This window comes from Physeter macrocephalus, chromosome 12, assembly GCF_002837175.3.
Source record: "Physeter macrocephalus isolate SW-GA chromosome 12, ASM283717v5, whole genome shotgun sequence".
NCBI lineage: Eukaryota > Metazoa > Chordata > Mammalia > Artiodactyla > Physeteridae > Physeter > Physeter macrocephalus.
In genome coordinates this window covers 69,870,556-69,888,088 of record NC_041225.1, presented here as the reverse complement: position 1 = coordinate 69,888,088, position 17,533 = coordinate 69,870,556, and the positions used below count along the sequence as shown (strand labels likewise).

At 38.8% G+C, this 17,533-nt stretch overlaps 1 protein-coding gene across 5 annotated transcripts in view; it reads right to left on the bottom strand.

The window, feature by feature from the left end:
• ACYP2 (acylphosphatase 2) overlaps positions 1–12,784 on the bottom strand; it is a 172,121-nt gene extending 159,337 nt beyond the window's left edge. The window contains exon 1 of one of the 5 annotated variants that reach the window (XM_055089178.1): positions 12,446–12,784. In XM_055089178.1, the coding sequence (XP_054945153.1) occupies positions 12,446–12,587 (142 nt within the window). In that variant the 5' untranslated portion in view covers positions 12,588–12,784. Of the gene's footprint in view, positions 1–3,425; positions 3,930–12,445 lie in introns of those variants that run through there. The other 4 variants (XM_024119086.3, XM_055089179.1, XM_024119085.3 and 1 more) reach the window with 4 other exon arrangements.
• Between the last annotated feature and the right edge of the window lie 4,749 nt (positions 12,785–17,533).

Sequence of the window (17,533 nt, the reverse complement as noted above, 5' to 3'; positions counted from 1 at the left end):
AGAGGCACCAGCATCATCTGAGAGGTTTTTAGAAAATCAGATCGTCAAGCTCCTCCCCAGGACTCAAGAAACAGAAACTCTGCAGGTTGCATCTAGGAATCCAATTTTAACATGCTCTCCAGGTGATTTTTATGCCCGCTAAAGTTTAGAATCAACGGTTGGCTCCACCTTAAAGGAAGGTCTGGGAAAGGTTTGAAAAGGATTTATATTTCAGGTGAAGAATTGCATCGCAAAGGGGAAAACTCCAATCTTGTAGGGTACTGCAGGTCTGATGCATTTCTCATTCATGCTGTTCAAATTCGTGTTGGTAATAAATCATGTATTTGCATGTCAATATTGCCTCAGCTATTTTACAAGTCAACAGCGCTACTTGAAAGAAACCATGGACAATGAAAAGACAAAAAACCCTGTCCTGCACTCTAACTGGATTTGGTGCTGGAGCAGAGCAGGCAGCCTGTCACTTAGGTTGCTCCCTCCACCCTTACTACTTACTGCCAGAAACACAGGAGCTGCCAGAAAGGGAGGTTAACAACAAGCTGCCCACTCCACCCCACCCCACCCCACCCCACCCCCGGTGAAGAGCGACATCCTTTCAACATTTATGAATTCCCAGCAGCCCTTCCACCATCTATTTACTGATGACAAAAAGGCCATTTGCTTAAGGTGACAGGATTTGAGGAATTTTTAAAAGAGTTATCCAACACATTGCAGGGTTAAGGAAATTACCTACTCCAATCTGCTAATGAAATGTTCCTTTCACACAGACATAATCTAAGAATCAGGCAACTCATATATTTAATAAGCACACTAGGGACTTCCCTGGTGGCGCAGTGGATAAGACTCTATGCTCCCTATGCAGGGGGCCTGGGTTCAATCCCTGGTCAGGGAACTAGGTCCCACATGCATGCGGCAACTAAGAGTTCGCATGCCACAACTAAGGAGCCCACCTGCCACAACTAAGACCTGGTGCAACAAAATATATAAATAAATATTTTTAAAAAAAAATAAGCACACTTTTAGACATTCTGATTATTCACTTAACAAATATTCATTGTCTAATTCTGCAGAGAATGAGATGAGTAAATAAGACAGTCCTGCCATCTAGGAGCTTACAGTACAGTGAGGAAGACAGACAAGTAAAATGGCAATTAAAATGTAGAAGACAACAGGTACAAACTTCCAGTTATAAGATAAATAAGTACTAGAGATGTGATGTACAACATGATAAATAAAATTAACTTATGCTTATGTTACATCTGAAAGTTGTGAAGAGAGTAACTCATAAGAGTTCTCATCACAAGGAAAAATATTTATTTCTTTTTCTTTCATTTTGTATCTATATGAAATGATGGATAGTCACTAAACTTATTGTGATAATCATTTCATGATGTAAGTCAAATCATGCTGTACACCTTAAACTTATATAGTGCTGTATGGCAATTATATCTCAATAAAGCTGGGGAAAAAAAGAAAAATGAATAATAAATAAAACTTTAAGGATAAATAAAACATAGAACAATTATGAGTTGAAAGATGCATAAACCAGGATGCAAGTGGGAGTTCACAAGACAAACAAATGACCCACCCAGTCTTGGGTAATTTTAGGTCAGACTTATTGAAAACGGGACATTGATACTTCAATGATGAGCAAAAATTTGTGTGATGAGAATGGAATCATTAAAGATGGAAGAGCATGTGCCAAGTCCCCAAATCAGGATCATGACCTATTTGGATACCACACATAGTCAAATATTCAAAACCATGTCATTGCACTCATTTTACCAATTATTTCTAGCCCCAAACTTCATTTTCAAGACTTGCTAAAAAATAGTTTAATTCTGTTTCAACTGTTTCTAGAAAAATGGGTAAAAATGTTTTTACACCCTAGTCCAAGTTATCATAATCTCTCAACTAATCCACAGCAATGGCCCCCTTCAGTAGTCTCCCTATGTCTAGTTCTGCCCTCCTACAGTCTAGTCTCCATAAAGCAGCCAAGGTGGTTTTCTTTCCTTAAGTAAAATCAAATCACTTCCTTTCCCAGCTTAAAACCCTCTGATGGCTCCCTATCACACTCAAAATAAAATACATTCTGGTTACCACAGCCTCCAGGCCCCTTTCTAATGCCCTATTCCATTCCAGCCAAATTTTTCTCCTTCGTGTCCCTCAACATGCCAAGCATATTCCTGCCTCATGGCCTTTGCATTTACTATTCCCTCTGTCTGAAATGCTCTTCCCCCTGATCTTCTCATGGCTGACTCCTTCTCATCATTCATGTCTCTGCACCAATGTCATCTCCATAGAGAAATAGTCCCTGACCAATTTATCTAAAACAGCACTGCATCCTTATATGTTTCCTGGATATGCATAACCAATTACCATATGATATTACTAGGTATTTATTTGTTTTGTTTTTCTGTCTTGTTCAACACTGTGTCCCCAGCACCTAGACCAGAGCTTGGCTCATAGTTGTTGAATAAATGAATGAAAGAAAAAACAGCTGATAAATATTTAAGTGAACTGTTTTACTGTCCTGTAGTAATTCATTATTAACATTGTAAATATACATGCAACCATACTGATTAGAGTTTAAGTTTAATTTCAAAGTGATGATGATAAATTTACTGCACTCAAAGCTGGAAAAAATCATAAGACTTCTGTGTTGATTCTAGCAGAACTTTACTGCTTTATCTAAATGATAATATATAGTTTGATGTGTGTATGTGTGTGTTTATATATACTATATACTACAAAGGGTAGCAAGAAGTCACTACATAATGCCTAAGTTGACAAATCAGGAAATATTAATATGAGCATGTTGTTTATAAATAATGGCTTAACAACCATAGAACTGAAAAAAGAAATGGTTAAATTGGTTGTCTTACAGAACCTAGAGGACTTGGGATAGAAGACTAGAGCAGGACATGGTGGCTGTATTTGTAACTATGAATAGTAAGGGCACACATACATTTATTAAACAGATCTTAAAACAGTATAACTAAAGGATTATCCTTTAAGTTTAATAGACTTAATTTTAGGCTAAGTTCATACTGCTTGACAAATTGGGTAGATAATACAAGTGTTGCCCATTGCTTTAAGCAGTGATAAATGGAAAAAAAAATAAGACTGAGATAAATCATATGTGAAAGATTCAATAGGTACTTAACAGAAATTTAGGTTGTCTTGGTTATAAACCAAATATTTTGAGATCGAGACCAGGGAGATCAAAGTCTTTCTGTACTATGTCCTTTTGCATCACTACTTGGGAAAGACTACCAAATGTAATTACTATGCTGTTAAATGTATTTAATATATGAATATCTGTGACAGACACTGTTAGTTCCCTACACAAAATCCATTTTCCCCTTCTGCTTTTCTAACAGAATTCTGATTTTACTTCAGGCAGCAACATGCTCTTCTATATTTACCGATCTTCCTTATAAGGGGTGGTCCATGTCAAGTGGTTCAGCCAAGTCACTGGTTGAAGCTTTCAAGAAAGCTCTTTGACAGGGGCTGTCTCAGCCAGGGGTTTCATCCTTGTTCCTTCTCTCTTCCTGACTGTAGGGTGAATGTAATGATTGAAGCGATAGCAGCCATCTTGAAACCATGAAGCAAAGTCCAAGGAAATCACAGAGACCTTGGCAGCGACATCTCTGAGGGATGGGGGAAGTAGGGGATGGGGAATGACTGGTAAAGCGAACTGTGGGGCAGGGATTCTTTTTGGGGTGATGGAAATATTCTAAATTAGATAGTGATGATAGCTGCAAAACATTGTGAATACAGTAAAAAACACTATATTTAGTATGTTTGAACGCGTTACAAGAGTGAATTTAATATTATGTGAATTAGATCTCAGATTTTTTTAATGTCACACACACAAAAAAGGAAAGCAGGAAACAGGACTGTGATGTCGTCCTTCCTATCTCTCTGTAGAGCAAGGACAGTCATTCCCCAATTTGCTCTCCATACAACATCCCTGACTTCTCCTATCATTCCACACCAAAAAACTCTGCTCTGCAGATCATCTTGAAGTACTACAACCAGAACTAAATAGTTGAGCTCCCTCTAGATGTCACTGCTTATTTCTGGGAGAGAAAGTTTCTTTGCCCTTGTGATAGTTCCTTTAACGGGGAGAAATATCCACTAGTGTGTCACTCCTGGCCACTCTCTACCTGTTCCTAACTCCTCGGGGACATGCAGTGACTTATCTAATGGTTAAGTTTGGAAGGAGAAACATACATAGTCCAGGTGCTTCCTCTTCTTCCTTCTGGGAACTAGTTACTCAAAGGAATCATTCCTTCTGTTTTGTTGAGGGAGCCCTGCTGGTGCCTGGGTTGGTGTGTTTAATTCTGCAGTACAGATTATTACAAAGTCTACTTACCTGAAGATTGAGACACATCCCCCGAACTCTGCTTTACTCATTGTCTTACTTGTCAATAACTTACATAATGAAGAGGGGTGTTGTTTACTGGGTCCCTCAACCACAACCCATATTTTAAAGCCTTAGAAGGAATGGGTATCAAGAGGTGTCAGGACCTCCAGCCCATTAACTTTGTGAAGCAGTGAACCATGCAGGAATTAACTGTTCAAAGCTCTGGAATTTTCTGAGTCTTTCTGAGAGTCCCCATCCCTAGTTTGAAGCATTCTGTGCAACAGAGGGAGGTCCATATAGAAAAAAAAGGTGAATGTGAACACAGATTTTCTGCAGTTGAGTAGCACTGACTGGAACTGAGCACTCTCGGGACAGGGCCTGTACTGGAGAAGTTGCTTCCATGGGCTTCCATGGCCTCTCTGCACTGCTTTCACCCTGCTTGCTAAAGAGAAGGGAAGCTGATATGACACATGCAGTTTTTTTACAGACACACTGCTCTGGAAACTGGGACAGACATCAGCTGCTTCAGTTATGAGAGACTCAAACAAAATATGCCACTCAATCAAGGCTCAGTCAGCTGCAACTGGACCTTGCTTTGTGAAAAGATGTGTCAGGGAGAAACTCTGAGGTGAATATGTGCAAAGCAAATCATACTTTAAATCTACAAAGAAGTATTGATGTTTAAAGAAACCATATGATGAATTCTAAACATCAGGATCCTTTCATGTAAAATCAAATTTTCATGTTAACCTGTAATCCTTCATCCTGGGATTGAATTGCATGTGTCAATTTTGAATGCAGGAAGTCATCAAGTCACTACCTTACAAAGCAGCCCCTAATGACTTTAAACATCTTTAATTGTTAGAAGGTCCTTCCTTCTATGGAATAAAATTCTGCCTCACTTTAACCTTTCAACATCCATCCAGGATCTGTCCCCTGGAGCCACACACCATGGCATGTTTCAAATAGTCGAAACAGCAAATATACTACTGTTTCTTCTCTAAACCAATTATCCCAAGCACTTGAATTTGAGATACTTTGGAAGTTCCCACCATAAGCACAGCCTGTAGGGGATATAAAAACAAGCTAGCTGACCTTTAAAATATTGGGTGGGCCAAAAGGTTAGTTCAGTTTTTTCCATAAGATGGCTCTAGTAGCACTTAGTTGTCTTTAACTTCATTCAAAACAATTTTGTTAGATTGTATGCGACATTTGTCATATCAATGAGCATTTAAAAAAAGATATCAAAATTGGTGAATTTTGTGTACCCATTTTAATATTGGAGATGGAAGAAAAAAGCAACACTTTTAGCATATTATGCTTTATTATTTCAAGAAAGGTAAAAGCGCAAGTGAAATGCCAAAAAAGATTTATGTAGTGTGTGGAGAAGGTGCTGTGACAGATCGAACATGTCAAAAGTGGTTTGCGAAGTTTCGTGCTGGAGATTTCTCGCTGGACAATGCTCCACAGTCGCGTAGACCAGTTGAAGTTGATTGCGATCAAATTGAAACAATAATTAAGAACAATCAATGTTATATCACGCGGGAGATAGCCGACACACTCAAAATATCCAAATCAAGCACTGAAAATCATTTGCCCCAGCTTGGTTATGTGAATCGCTTTGATGTCTGGGTTCCACATAAGTTAAGCGAAAAAAACCTTCTTGACCATATTTCTGCATGCGATTCTCTACTTAAATGTAATGAAAACATTCCGTTTTTAAAACAAATTGTGACAGGCGATGCAAAGTGGATACTGTACAACAATGTGGAATGGAAGAGATAGTGGGGCAAGCGAAATGAACCGCCACCAACCACACCAAAGGCCGGTCTTCATCCAGAGAAGGTGATGTTGTGTATATGGTGGGATTGGAAGGGAGTCCTCTAATATGAGCTCCTTCTGGAAAACCGAACGATTAATTCCAACAAGTACTGCTCCCAATTAGACCAACTGAAAGTGGCACCTGACGAAAAGTGTCCAGAATTAGTCAACTAGTTCAGTTTTTTCCATAAGATGGCTCTAGTAGCACTTAGTTGTCTTTAACTTCATTCAAAACAATTTTGTTAGATTGTATGCGACATTTGTCATATCAATGAGCATTTAAAAAAAGATATCAAAATTGGTGAATTTTGTGTACCCATTTTAATATTGGAGATGGAAGAAAAAAGCAACACTTTTAGCATATTATGCTTTATTATTTCAAGAAAGGTAAAAGCGCAAGTGAAATGCCAAAAAAGATTTATGTAGTGTGTGGAGAAGGTGCTGTGACAGATCGAACATGTCAAAAGTGGTTTGCGAAGTTTCGTGCTGGAGATTTCTCGCTGGACAATGCTCCACAGTCGCGTAGACCAGTTGAAGTTGATTGCGATCAAATTGAAACAATAATTAAGAACAATCAATGTTATATCACGCGGGAGATAGCCGACACACTCAAAATATCCAAATCAAGCACTGAAAATCATTTGCCCCAGCTTGGTTATGTGAGATACGGGTTCGTGTGCCGGTCCGGGAAGATCCCACATGCCGCGGAGCGGCTGGGCCCGTGAGCCATGGCCGCTGAGCCTGCGCATCCGGAGCCTGTGCTCCGCAACGGGAGAGGCCACAACAGTGAGAGGCCCGCGTACAGCAAAAAAATAAATAAATAAAAAGGTACCTGGAATAGTTCTTTGCTCAAAAAGATAAAAAGTTTTAGGAAGATGGAATCATAAAGTTGCCTGAAAAGTGGCAGAAGGTAGTGGAACAAAAGGGTGAATATGTTGTTCACTAAAGTTCTTGGTGAAAATGAAAAAATGTGTCTTTTATTTTTATTTAAAAAACCGAAGGCACTTTTTGGCCCACCCAATACTATCCTTATTGTCTAGTGAGAGACACAGATAGGTGTACACAAATAAGTATAGTTGAAAGGAGAGGGACTTCCCTGGTGGTCCAGTGGGTAAGACTCCATGCTCCCAATGCAGGGGGCCCAGGTTTGATCCCTGGTCAGGGAACTAGATCCCACATGCCACAACTAAAGATCCTACATGCCACAACTAAAGAGCCCACGTGCCACAACTAAGACCCGGCATAACCAAATAAATAAATAAATATATTTTTAAGAAAGGGAGGATGGATTTTGAGAAGTAAAAACAAGAAGTAGAACAGAACTACAAATGAAACGCTATAGGAAGAAAGATGAGAAAGGGAATTAATCATATTTCTTGACTTTAATGTACTAAAATTTTCAACCGCTAAAACATAACTTTTCCACTTACCTGTCTACGTAAGGAAAAATGTATGCACCCAAATTATGTGGTGTCTGACAAAGCTATTTAGTAATTTTCCTAATTTTCATTTTAAGCAATCTTAAAGAAAATCGCTATTTATTTCTGTAGTCTAATAAGTTACTCCCATTCTAAATCTGAGTCAATACCATCAAGAACAAACTGTTAAATTTCTAATGCACAGGTAAACCAACAGATTGCCACAGTCCGTTTCTACAAGTGTCGTCAGTATTTACCTGAGAGTTGGTAAAGCATCTATACACAGCTTAATCAATTTCTCTTTCAAATTTTCAGATTATTCTTGATGTAATTGTAATTAAACATTTATAGGAACATTATAAGCCATGCCATAGTTACAAATGCTCTAAAAACCCAGGAGGTCAGTACCTTACTCCCCTATCCCTCATCCCAAAGCCCCCAATGTAACAGAAGTTGGTGGGAAAAAAACATGGAGCTTCTTGAGAATATGGAGATAAAGTAGAGGATGGAAAGGGAGGGGAAAAAAAGAGTAACTTAACAGTGGACAAACACTATCTCAGCCAGGTGATCAAGGTTAACATCAACAGTGATAAGTCATGTACCGTTGATATGCTGATGAGAATGGCACTTTACCTCTGTGGTCTTCTTCCTGATAACCCACAACCTCAGTCTCACAACAAAAATACCAGACAAATACCAGTGTGGGAGCATTCTACAAGGTACCTAGCATCAAAGTACTCCTCCAAACTGCCAAGGCCATGGAAAACAAGGCAAGTTTGAGAAACTATCACAGTGTAAAGGAGCCTAAGGGGACCAGATGACTCAATGTAATGCGATAGCCTAGATGAATCCTGAACAGAAGAGGACTTTAGGTAAAAACTAAGGAAATCTGAATAAAGTATAGACTTTAGTTAAAAATAATGTATCAATATTGGCTCACCAGTTGTGACAAATGTACCATACTAATGTAAGATGTTTACAGTAGGGGAAACTGGATGTGGAGTATACAGGAACTCTCTATAGTATCTTTCTAACTTTCTATAATTCTAAAACAAACAAAAAAATTATTTTAAAAAAATAGAGGGAAGGAAGCAGCAATGGAGAGCAGCAGCAGCCTGATGGAAGAAATGTTCACATATTGAGGTATGGGAAAGTCATTCTGGCTTATCCAGGAATTAACTTGACTTTTATGCTAACTAAAACAGCCTGTTTGTGGCTTATCAAACACTGTACATCTGCTTTAACTGTTAAAGAAAAGGGCACCTTAGCCAGAAGTAAAGAATGTCCATGTTAAAAATAAAGATTAAATGCCTCCCTTTCTGGGATGCCAATGCTGGTACTTCTTTGATGATAGAACTCTCTTCCCAGGTGCCAAGGACATACTGGCTCACTGTGTACATGCCGATCTGTTTTTTTGAAACCTTGAAGGAATGAATCGCTGATTTGTTAGATGTTCTTTGTTCTGACAAGATATAAAACTGTGCTGGAAACCATGCTTCTCCAGAGCAGTTCCTCAAAATTACCTGAGAGACTGTCTCCCTGGCTATAGTCCTCAGTTTGGCTGAAATAAAACTCTTTTCTATTCCAATTATAGATTGTTTATTGATTATTTCTGTCAACAAGCCTATAGCTCTATGAGTGGACTTTGCAGAAGGGCCTGAGAAATAAACCCACTATTTGTAATATTATTTCTATAAATGTATTTTCCTGAATTTCAAACAACCAATTTATAAACTAGTTCTTGAAATGCAATCTGTTTGCAAATTAGGGTGTGTGTATTGGAGAACAAGGCAGAGTATATTTGACCCCTAGAACATTTTGACTACCATTTTGGCACCAAGGATGATTTAAATTCAAACACTCTAAATACAAATATAATAGCATACCCCGTTTTTGATTAGAAAATATTTTCTGTCATAAGCTCCGTCAAGCTAATTCAATTCACTGATCAATTTTCCATCAGAACAAGACAGTTAAATCATTTTCCATATTAATTTTTATATCATTGAAGCAATTTTCATTAAGAATATTTTTCATTTAAATATTTTAATGACAATTTTATTTATCAATCTATATCTTGTCCATATTCAATGTTCCTAATTATAGCTTCCTTCATTGTAAATTTACCTTCATAGCCATTATTTCTAACAAGTGAGTGTTCACTAAGATTTTATTATTCCACTTTTTAAAGACCCCTTTAATCATTCTCCATTTTACATTATTAAAATAAAATTAAAATTTTTTATCATTTATTGTCAATTATTTCTACACTATCATTATGACTCAGACAAAAAGCTAGTGGTTTGTATTTATTTCTTAGGTAATCCACTAAAAAATTGTGAGCAGTTCTGTGAGACACAGAGAGACGCAGACTGATATACAGCAACAGTGATAGTGCCAGCAAGCACCAGAGAGAGAGTCAGAAGCTGCAGTTTTGAATGTACTGACTGCCAACTGACAAGGTCAAACTTCCTTGGAGCCAAAAAGACGATAAAAACATCCTCAGAATCATCTGGAATGGTCTAGATGGCCAGGTCCAAATGTCCTGCATCAGTGTATGTATGTGTTCGGTTCATGGGTTCGGAGGAAGGCAAAATAAAGGTGGAAAAGGTATTGAGAGGAGGATCAGTAGGATATAGTGATTAAGAGCATGGGCCCTGGAATAAAACTGTCAAGGTTCAAATCCCAGCGCCACCACTTAACTTACTTTGTAACCCGGGAAAGTTACTTCACTATGCCTTAATTTCTCCATTTGTTAAATGAGGAAAATGGTTGAGGTCATAGGGTTGACGATTAAATGAGTACAGAGTTTGGCACATCCTAAATTCTCAGCAATTTTTGGTGTATATGTGTGCAAATATGTGATTGTGAATTTGTCCCACATACTAGGCCTTGATAAATCAATAGTATGCATGTACTCTCTTCCATTTAACATACTGTAAACAACAGAGTTATTGCCCTAAAGCTGATTTTTAAACCCCACTGTTTATATATCGTACATTTCTCTTTCCTACTATGTATACTGTTGCCCCAAATTGATCTTCATACACCACGTGACCACCATATGGACAAAGTGCAATTACATAGTTAAAATTAATAGAAATACATTATGTGTTATCAGAAAACCTCATCTAATGGGAAAGTGCAGGTTTTAGAGTTAGAGAGATGCAGGATCAAATCCCATTTGTCGACTAACGGCTTGTCCAAGTTACTGACACTCTACCTATTTTATCATTGTTAAAACAGTACAAGACATATATCTCACAAAATTGTGATGAAGATTAAGTAAATAATAGTAGGATGCTCAGCACATGGTACACCCTCAGTAAATGTTACACATGTACGCACACACACACACACACACGCTCCTTAACTACTCCCGTCTCTGTCCAGTAGACCAAATAGTTTGTCAAGTGATCTTTGCCAACATTTTCATTTTTATATACATGTTTCAATGACTTTTTGGGGTAGTTTTCAATCTAGAATACCTAACCCCTGGGTGTACCGAAGACATTCTAAAGGGTACAAAGCATGAATAATTTTAAGTTATCAATTTCTGTATCTAGAATTTCCTTTTTTTTTTCCCTAAAACTGTCTTGTCTGAGGAGACACCTGTAATCCGCCATGATTCTCCTTTCCTACCTCCCTTTCCACAGTTACTCTTTGAAAGAAAGAGCTATTTCTTTACAAAAGGCATACACTCACCCATCCTTTTTCTTATCCTGGTACGCTGCCCCAAAGTGTAAAAACCTCTAGAATACCAAAATACAAAGATAACTCAACCCTTTAATCAATGTTCCATAAAACCCCCAGCTTTCCCCTTAAGAAATAAACTTCCAAAACAAATTTACCTTTTAAATTTTAATAATGTTTATCACACTTTTAAATGTATTTATATTATTTTCATCAAGTGTATTCTAATAATAGTCACAATAGTAACTCAAGCCAAAAGAAAAAAAAATAAATAGAGCTTTATGGTCAAAGGAAATTAAGAAAATATATGTATGTGTGTATATATATATACACATACATATGCACATACATATTGCAGAGAAGTTTGGTAGGTGACCAATTAGAAATTGCACAAGCATAACAATGGGATAAAATTCTGTAGGGGAAATGGAATGGAAATCTAATTCAAAGAGGAAAAAGTATGAGGCAAAATATCCCACTGTTAAAAAGCTTTACTTTCAATGAATGATGGCAAATATTAAATCACTACCATATTTATATTCCATTGGATAAATTTCAGTGATTTAACATTTTAAGTTAGAAATAACGATAGTTACAATAAGCCAGACATGACATTCTCTACAACGATTTAAACTTATAATGAAACAAAAATTAGATAACAACTTAATAATTCTTTTAGGAGCTATACAAGAAAAAAAAAAGTATAATCTCCTACAAAGAGAACCCTCAAACACCATCTTAGGTGTCCATCCTGAACTCATGTCAAGCGCAGTAGTTCAATGGTAAGTAACGGGGACCACTAGTTCAAAGACCCTCTCTTCTTTCCTTCCCCCACTTCATTTTGTCCTCTCGGTCCGCACTCCCCGGAACCCCTTAAGTGGCCCACTGCCTGCGCCCGGCCGTTCCTCCTTCTCCCAGTCTTTCCCCGGCTCCGCTCCCCCGCCCCGCAACCCCCGCGCCCACCCAGCTCTTCTGCACACGCGCCTTTCGCCTCCTTCCCACCCAGTGGCTGCTGTGTCATGGCCGAGCGGAAGTCCCAGATGCTACGGGGCAGGGCGTCCTTAAGATGGGGTGTGCTTGTCGAAGCTTTCTACTCTTCCTCCCCAACACCTCTTTGATCTCCCACTGTAAGGGGGTCCCCTACCCTGCACTCTCCCGAACACTTCGTAGTCCACGGATTTGAGTGGCCTGGCGGTAGACATGGCGGCGGCGAGGCCTCTGCCGAGGAGCCGGAGCTGGATTCGGGGCGCGGTGACTGCAGCGGCCGCGAGAGGGAGGGCGCACATGGGACCGCTCGGCGCACCCCGCTCCTGTCACCGGCCCCGGACGCGAGCGCGCCGGGGTCACGCGTCGGAAGGCGGCAAATGAGACGGCGGGGACTGGTAGTGAGGGCAGCCCGGGACGCCTGGAAGAAAGAGCCCGCTAGGTCCCTGGCGCCCGAAGTGTCCTTTCCCTGCCCCTCCCTCGTGGTGGAACCAGACTTGCTTCCCGGGAGGGATGCCAGCTACGCGTCCCTGCGATTTAACGAATCGCTGCGCTTCTTTTTCAGTGTTTGTGTTTAAATAAAAGCGGAGGCTTGGCCCAGATGTCAATAGTTTGGTACCCCAAAATGATTCTTTTGAAATGGAAGATTTGCTAGCTCGGTGACTGAGAGTATTTGGTTAGTGAGTAAATTTTTATTAAACGTTTAGGTAACTGCCAAATCAGGCGATTTTGAGCCGTTCTTAAGGTGACATCTGCATTATCTTTTCTATTGAGTCAGAAAAGCTTTGGGCCTGAATCCATATTCTAAATGGATTGTGATATATTCTGGGACAAGAAACTTTAATGGAAACAAAAAAATCTTGTCTGCTGTGAACTCGTATAGCTTTTTTATGATCTTTTTTTTTTTTTTTTTTTTTTTTTTTTTTGTGTGTGGTATGCGGGCTTCCCTCTGCTGCGGCCTCTCCCGTTGCGGAGCACAGGCTCCGGACGCGCAGGCTCAGCGGCCACGGCTCACGGGCCCAGCCGCTCCGCGGCATGTGGGATCCTCCCAGACCGGGGCGCGAACCCGGTTCCCCTGCATCGGCAGGCGGACGCGCAACCACTGCGCCACCGGGGAAGCCCCTTTTTTATGATCTTGATCATTGTTCAGCAATGCCCCCAATTGCACAGAAGGTCAAAGCAGTTTATACTTTAGAAAATTTTACTTCCTGGTGAGCTGTTATGAAGTCTTAAAGCAACCCACAACTCCAGAGAATCTGTATACAGCTATTGATAATCTGCTGCCTTCTAGAAATCAAAATCCTTTTACTTGTGAGAATTTGCCTTTCTCAACATATTTGTTGGCTTTGATATCTTTACATATTTCTCTGCATCTGGCCATATAATTAAAATAATCCTCTGCAATCTGATTCAATATTATGTGCCAATTCTGTTAGCACCAAAAATCATCTAAAACTTGCTTGGAATGTGGTTAAATCATTTACAGTAAAATATATTCTGGAAGCACTAATCCGGTAATTTTATGTAATGAAGATCCTGGTTTATTGCAGAATCCTCACAACTTACATCTTCCTCTCATCTCCCTTCCAGTTCACTCCATGCAGACCCTAGAATCAACATAGATCTTATGTCATTCTTTTCAATGACTTATCTTCAAAGTCTCCACTGCATTCCAAATAAAACTGAAGGTCTTCAGCCTCCACTAACCTCTTATTACCTGCTTCTACCCATCCTATAGGTTGGTTATAGGTAACCTATTGTCAAGACACTTTGAGTTATTCAGCTCTCTGAACACACCCTGTCTTTAAAAAAACTCTTTGCTCTTGTATCTACTTTATCTGGAATACCTATTCCAGTTCCCAAATCTTCCCATATCCTGTTCAGTTGCCTGTGCAAGTGCTTACCAGATTTCATCCCAATTATTTACTGTGTTCCCCACTAGTACTGCGCCTTCCAAGAAGTAAGATCTCAAACTGGGTCCTGTCCCTGCCTATCAAAGATCCTGTCACTGACTGGGAAGGTTGACATTTTCCTTTTTTTAATCAATCTTTGACTTTTCTCCACATTTACCCAAGAGTACTCCTGCCAATTATTATGTAGCTTTATTGTAACTTCAGAAGCGCAATGGCAACAATTGACATTTGCTTAGCTAAAAAATTGACTGTGTCTGCCAACAGCTGAAATTAGCAAACAAATTTTTATGTACCATTTCAGCATGAATTGCCAATATATGTGATTCTAAGACTAAAAATTTTAAGCAAATGTTGCTAATGCTTCAGCTAATTTTAAACGACAAAAACATTTGTGCATAATTAGAGAAATTTTTAAAAAATAGCAGAAAATCCATAACCCTAACACAACTTTAATCTTTTTTGTGTATTCTCTTATATATATGATTTAAGTAGTTAATATCGTTGTATAAATTCAACTTTTATTCTTTCTTTTTCCATGTTACAGTTTTTTGTAATGAATATTTTAGTAATTTCATGATACTCTATTAAGTAGGTATAACCATAAGTTTACCTACTAATAAGTCCCTGTTGTTACATACTCAGGTTGCCTCTAATTTTTCACTACCATAAAAAATATTGTGAAGGAAATATTCCTTCATATAGCTTCTTTCCTATATTTAAAAATCATTTAGGGTAGAATTTAGAATACCAAATCAAAGGGTACAAGTGTGTATTGTTTCTGATACACATTACCAAATAATTTTTCAAAGGCCTGTACCAATTTAAACATACAATTACCAGCACTGTATAAGTATATGATTATTTGGCTTTTGATGCAAACAGATATAAGCAAGCTCTTCACATACAATACATGATTAAATTAGGTGAAAAGTTTTAATTTTGAAACCTGAGCAATAACTTTGGCTTTGTGTTAACTGCTGGTTGAAATTAAAACCTAGTCATAGCATTCCCTTCCTTGAACCCTTTTAAATAATTTGTGTATGATGTAGGCTCATGTTTAAGGTAATACATAGAAAAGGAAAATCCTCCCTATATGATATGTGTGTGAAAAATGACCAGGTCCCAGAACCTGTGAAACAGGGCAATACAGTCTCTATGTCCAAATGACATTTGAACTGACGTGGTATCACTTGTAAATCTCTATAATTTGTCACGACAGTTGGTTGAGAGTGATTCCTAGAGTGATTCTCAGAAATTTGATATTGAGGTATAACTGATGTCAGGGACAACGAAAATTATTTTATCCATCAACATATTTCTACCCCTGAAATATTTTTGTAATTATTTTGTTGAAAGAGCAGGACTCAACAGGATACAAATCATTAACCTCCACAACTGAAGAGGATTAAACAAAAATATTCAATGATTCCCTCATGGAAGAAACACGTTACAGGTAAAGAAATGGTTAAATAATTATTAACTATACTGGATTCAAGATCATTAGACACCAGACTGTCAGTCAGCCGAGGAAGTAGCTGGTTTCCCAGAAGAGCCTTTAATCTCATTATAGTTTATCAGAAAATTGCTTAAGCATTTTTCTCAGGAATGCATATTTCTTCCCAGAAGGAAAATCTGGCCTGGGTTTGAAACAATTTTTTCTTTATCACAGTCCAGTTTGATATTCCAAACTCAGGAGGATATTCCTCTTCCAGCTTGGTACTGCTTAGGCTAGGGTAGGAGAGGGCATGGTTGATTCCTTCCCTCGCCTTACGTTTCCTTCTTCCTAGATGAGAATTGGAAGGAACAGGTACGTACTTTGGGGCTTTCCAGGATTGGGAGATATTCAAAACGGATTAATTCTTTTGCAGGATCCTTTCTGGTGGAGGGACTCAGAGCTTTTCTCTATGAGGAATTCCTGACTTTTGCTCCCTTGATAGACAATGCCTGCACTTTAGTTGTGCACTCACACCCCTGTCCTAGCTTCTGTACTGAAGGCTATACCTCCAGCCTGTTTCCTCTGAGAGACTAGCCCCCAGGTAGAAGGCTGCATGGGTGGGATTTCTTTTAAAATGACCACAAGACCAGATCCCTCCTTCCCATCACATCTAATTGTGGGGACTCATATTTCTGCCCTACCACTGATAGAAGTCACAGTGTGCTCTGAATTCAACCACCTCTTTTTGCTCCACTTGGTAGGCTTTATTCAGGTATCTCCAGCCACAGCCTGTCCTTTTTACTTGCCGCGGGCCTGGGTCAAATACCAGTCCCTTCTAGTTTCAAGGAGTAAAAGCCAAGCTCTCAAAGTGGTTCTTTTAAAGACCCTCTCACTAGGCATGCAGTGAAGGGAAAACACCCTGTTTCTCTCTCCCATGGTGGGAGAGGGGCAAAAAGGGAAAAGCCACAGCTCCCCTAAACTTTCCCCGAAGAAATCCTCTCGAGCCTGAGGAGGGTGTTGGGCTCAGGATTTTAAAACCAGTTTTGAACACCCCTTTTGGACAACATAGCTAGTTTAGCATCCCAGATTGTAATGTGGGTATAACTATTGATTTGTTTTGAGTCTCAGGTCTCAGCTAAAACTGAGAAGTCCCATTTTTCAAATCAACAGAATTCAATATAAACCTCATTTGGATCCTGATTTGAATTTATAAGTTCAAGACATTTGTGAGACCACTGGGGAAATTTGACCACAGGATGACTATTAAATATTACAGAATTATCTTTAAATTTGTTGTGTGATTATTCATTGGGGGTGTATTTTTTAAAATGGACTTACCTGTTAGAGGTATGTACTGAAATATATGTGTGCTATGCTATGAAGTTATGCTATGAAGTTATATGCTGTGAAGTTATATTTGGGACTTGCTTTAAAACCCTCGGGGTTGGGAGTACGACAGTGTAGATAGAACAAGCTTAGTAAATTGGAGATAGTTATTGAAGCTGCATCAGGGGTACATGGGGATTCATTGTACTATTCTCTAATTTTGTGTATGTTTGAAATTTTTATGTAAAGTTTTAAAATAAAATTTAAAATGTAAGGGTCCATTTCATTCTGCAAAATATGTGACCAATAATACTCAAAACTATCAAGGTCAAGTCAAACAAGGATGTCCTGAGAAACAACCAAGAGGAGCCAAAGGAGACATGATGACCAAATGTAATGTGTATTCTGGATGGGATTCTGGAACAGAAAAAGGACTAGGTAAAAACTGATGAAATCTGAATAAAGTATGAACTTTAGTTAATAGTAAGGTTTCAGTGTTGGTTCATTAACTGTGACAAATGATGTACCATACTAATGTAAGACATTAATAATAGGGGAAACCGAGTGTAGGGTA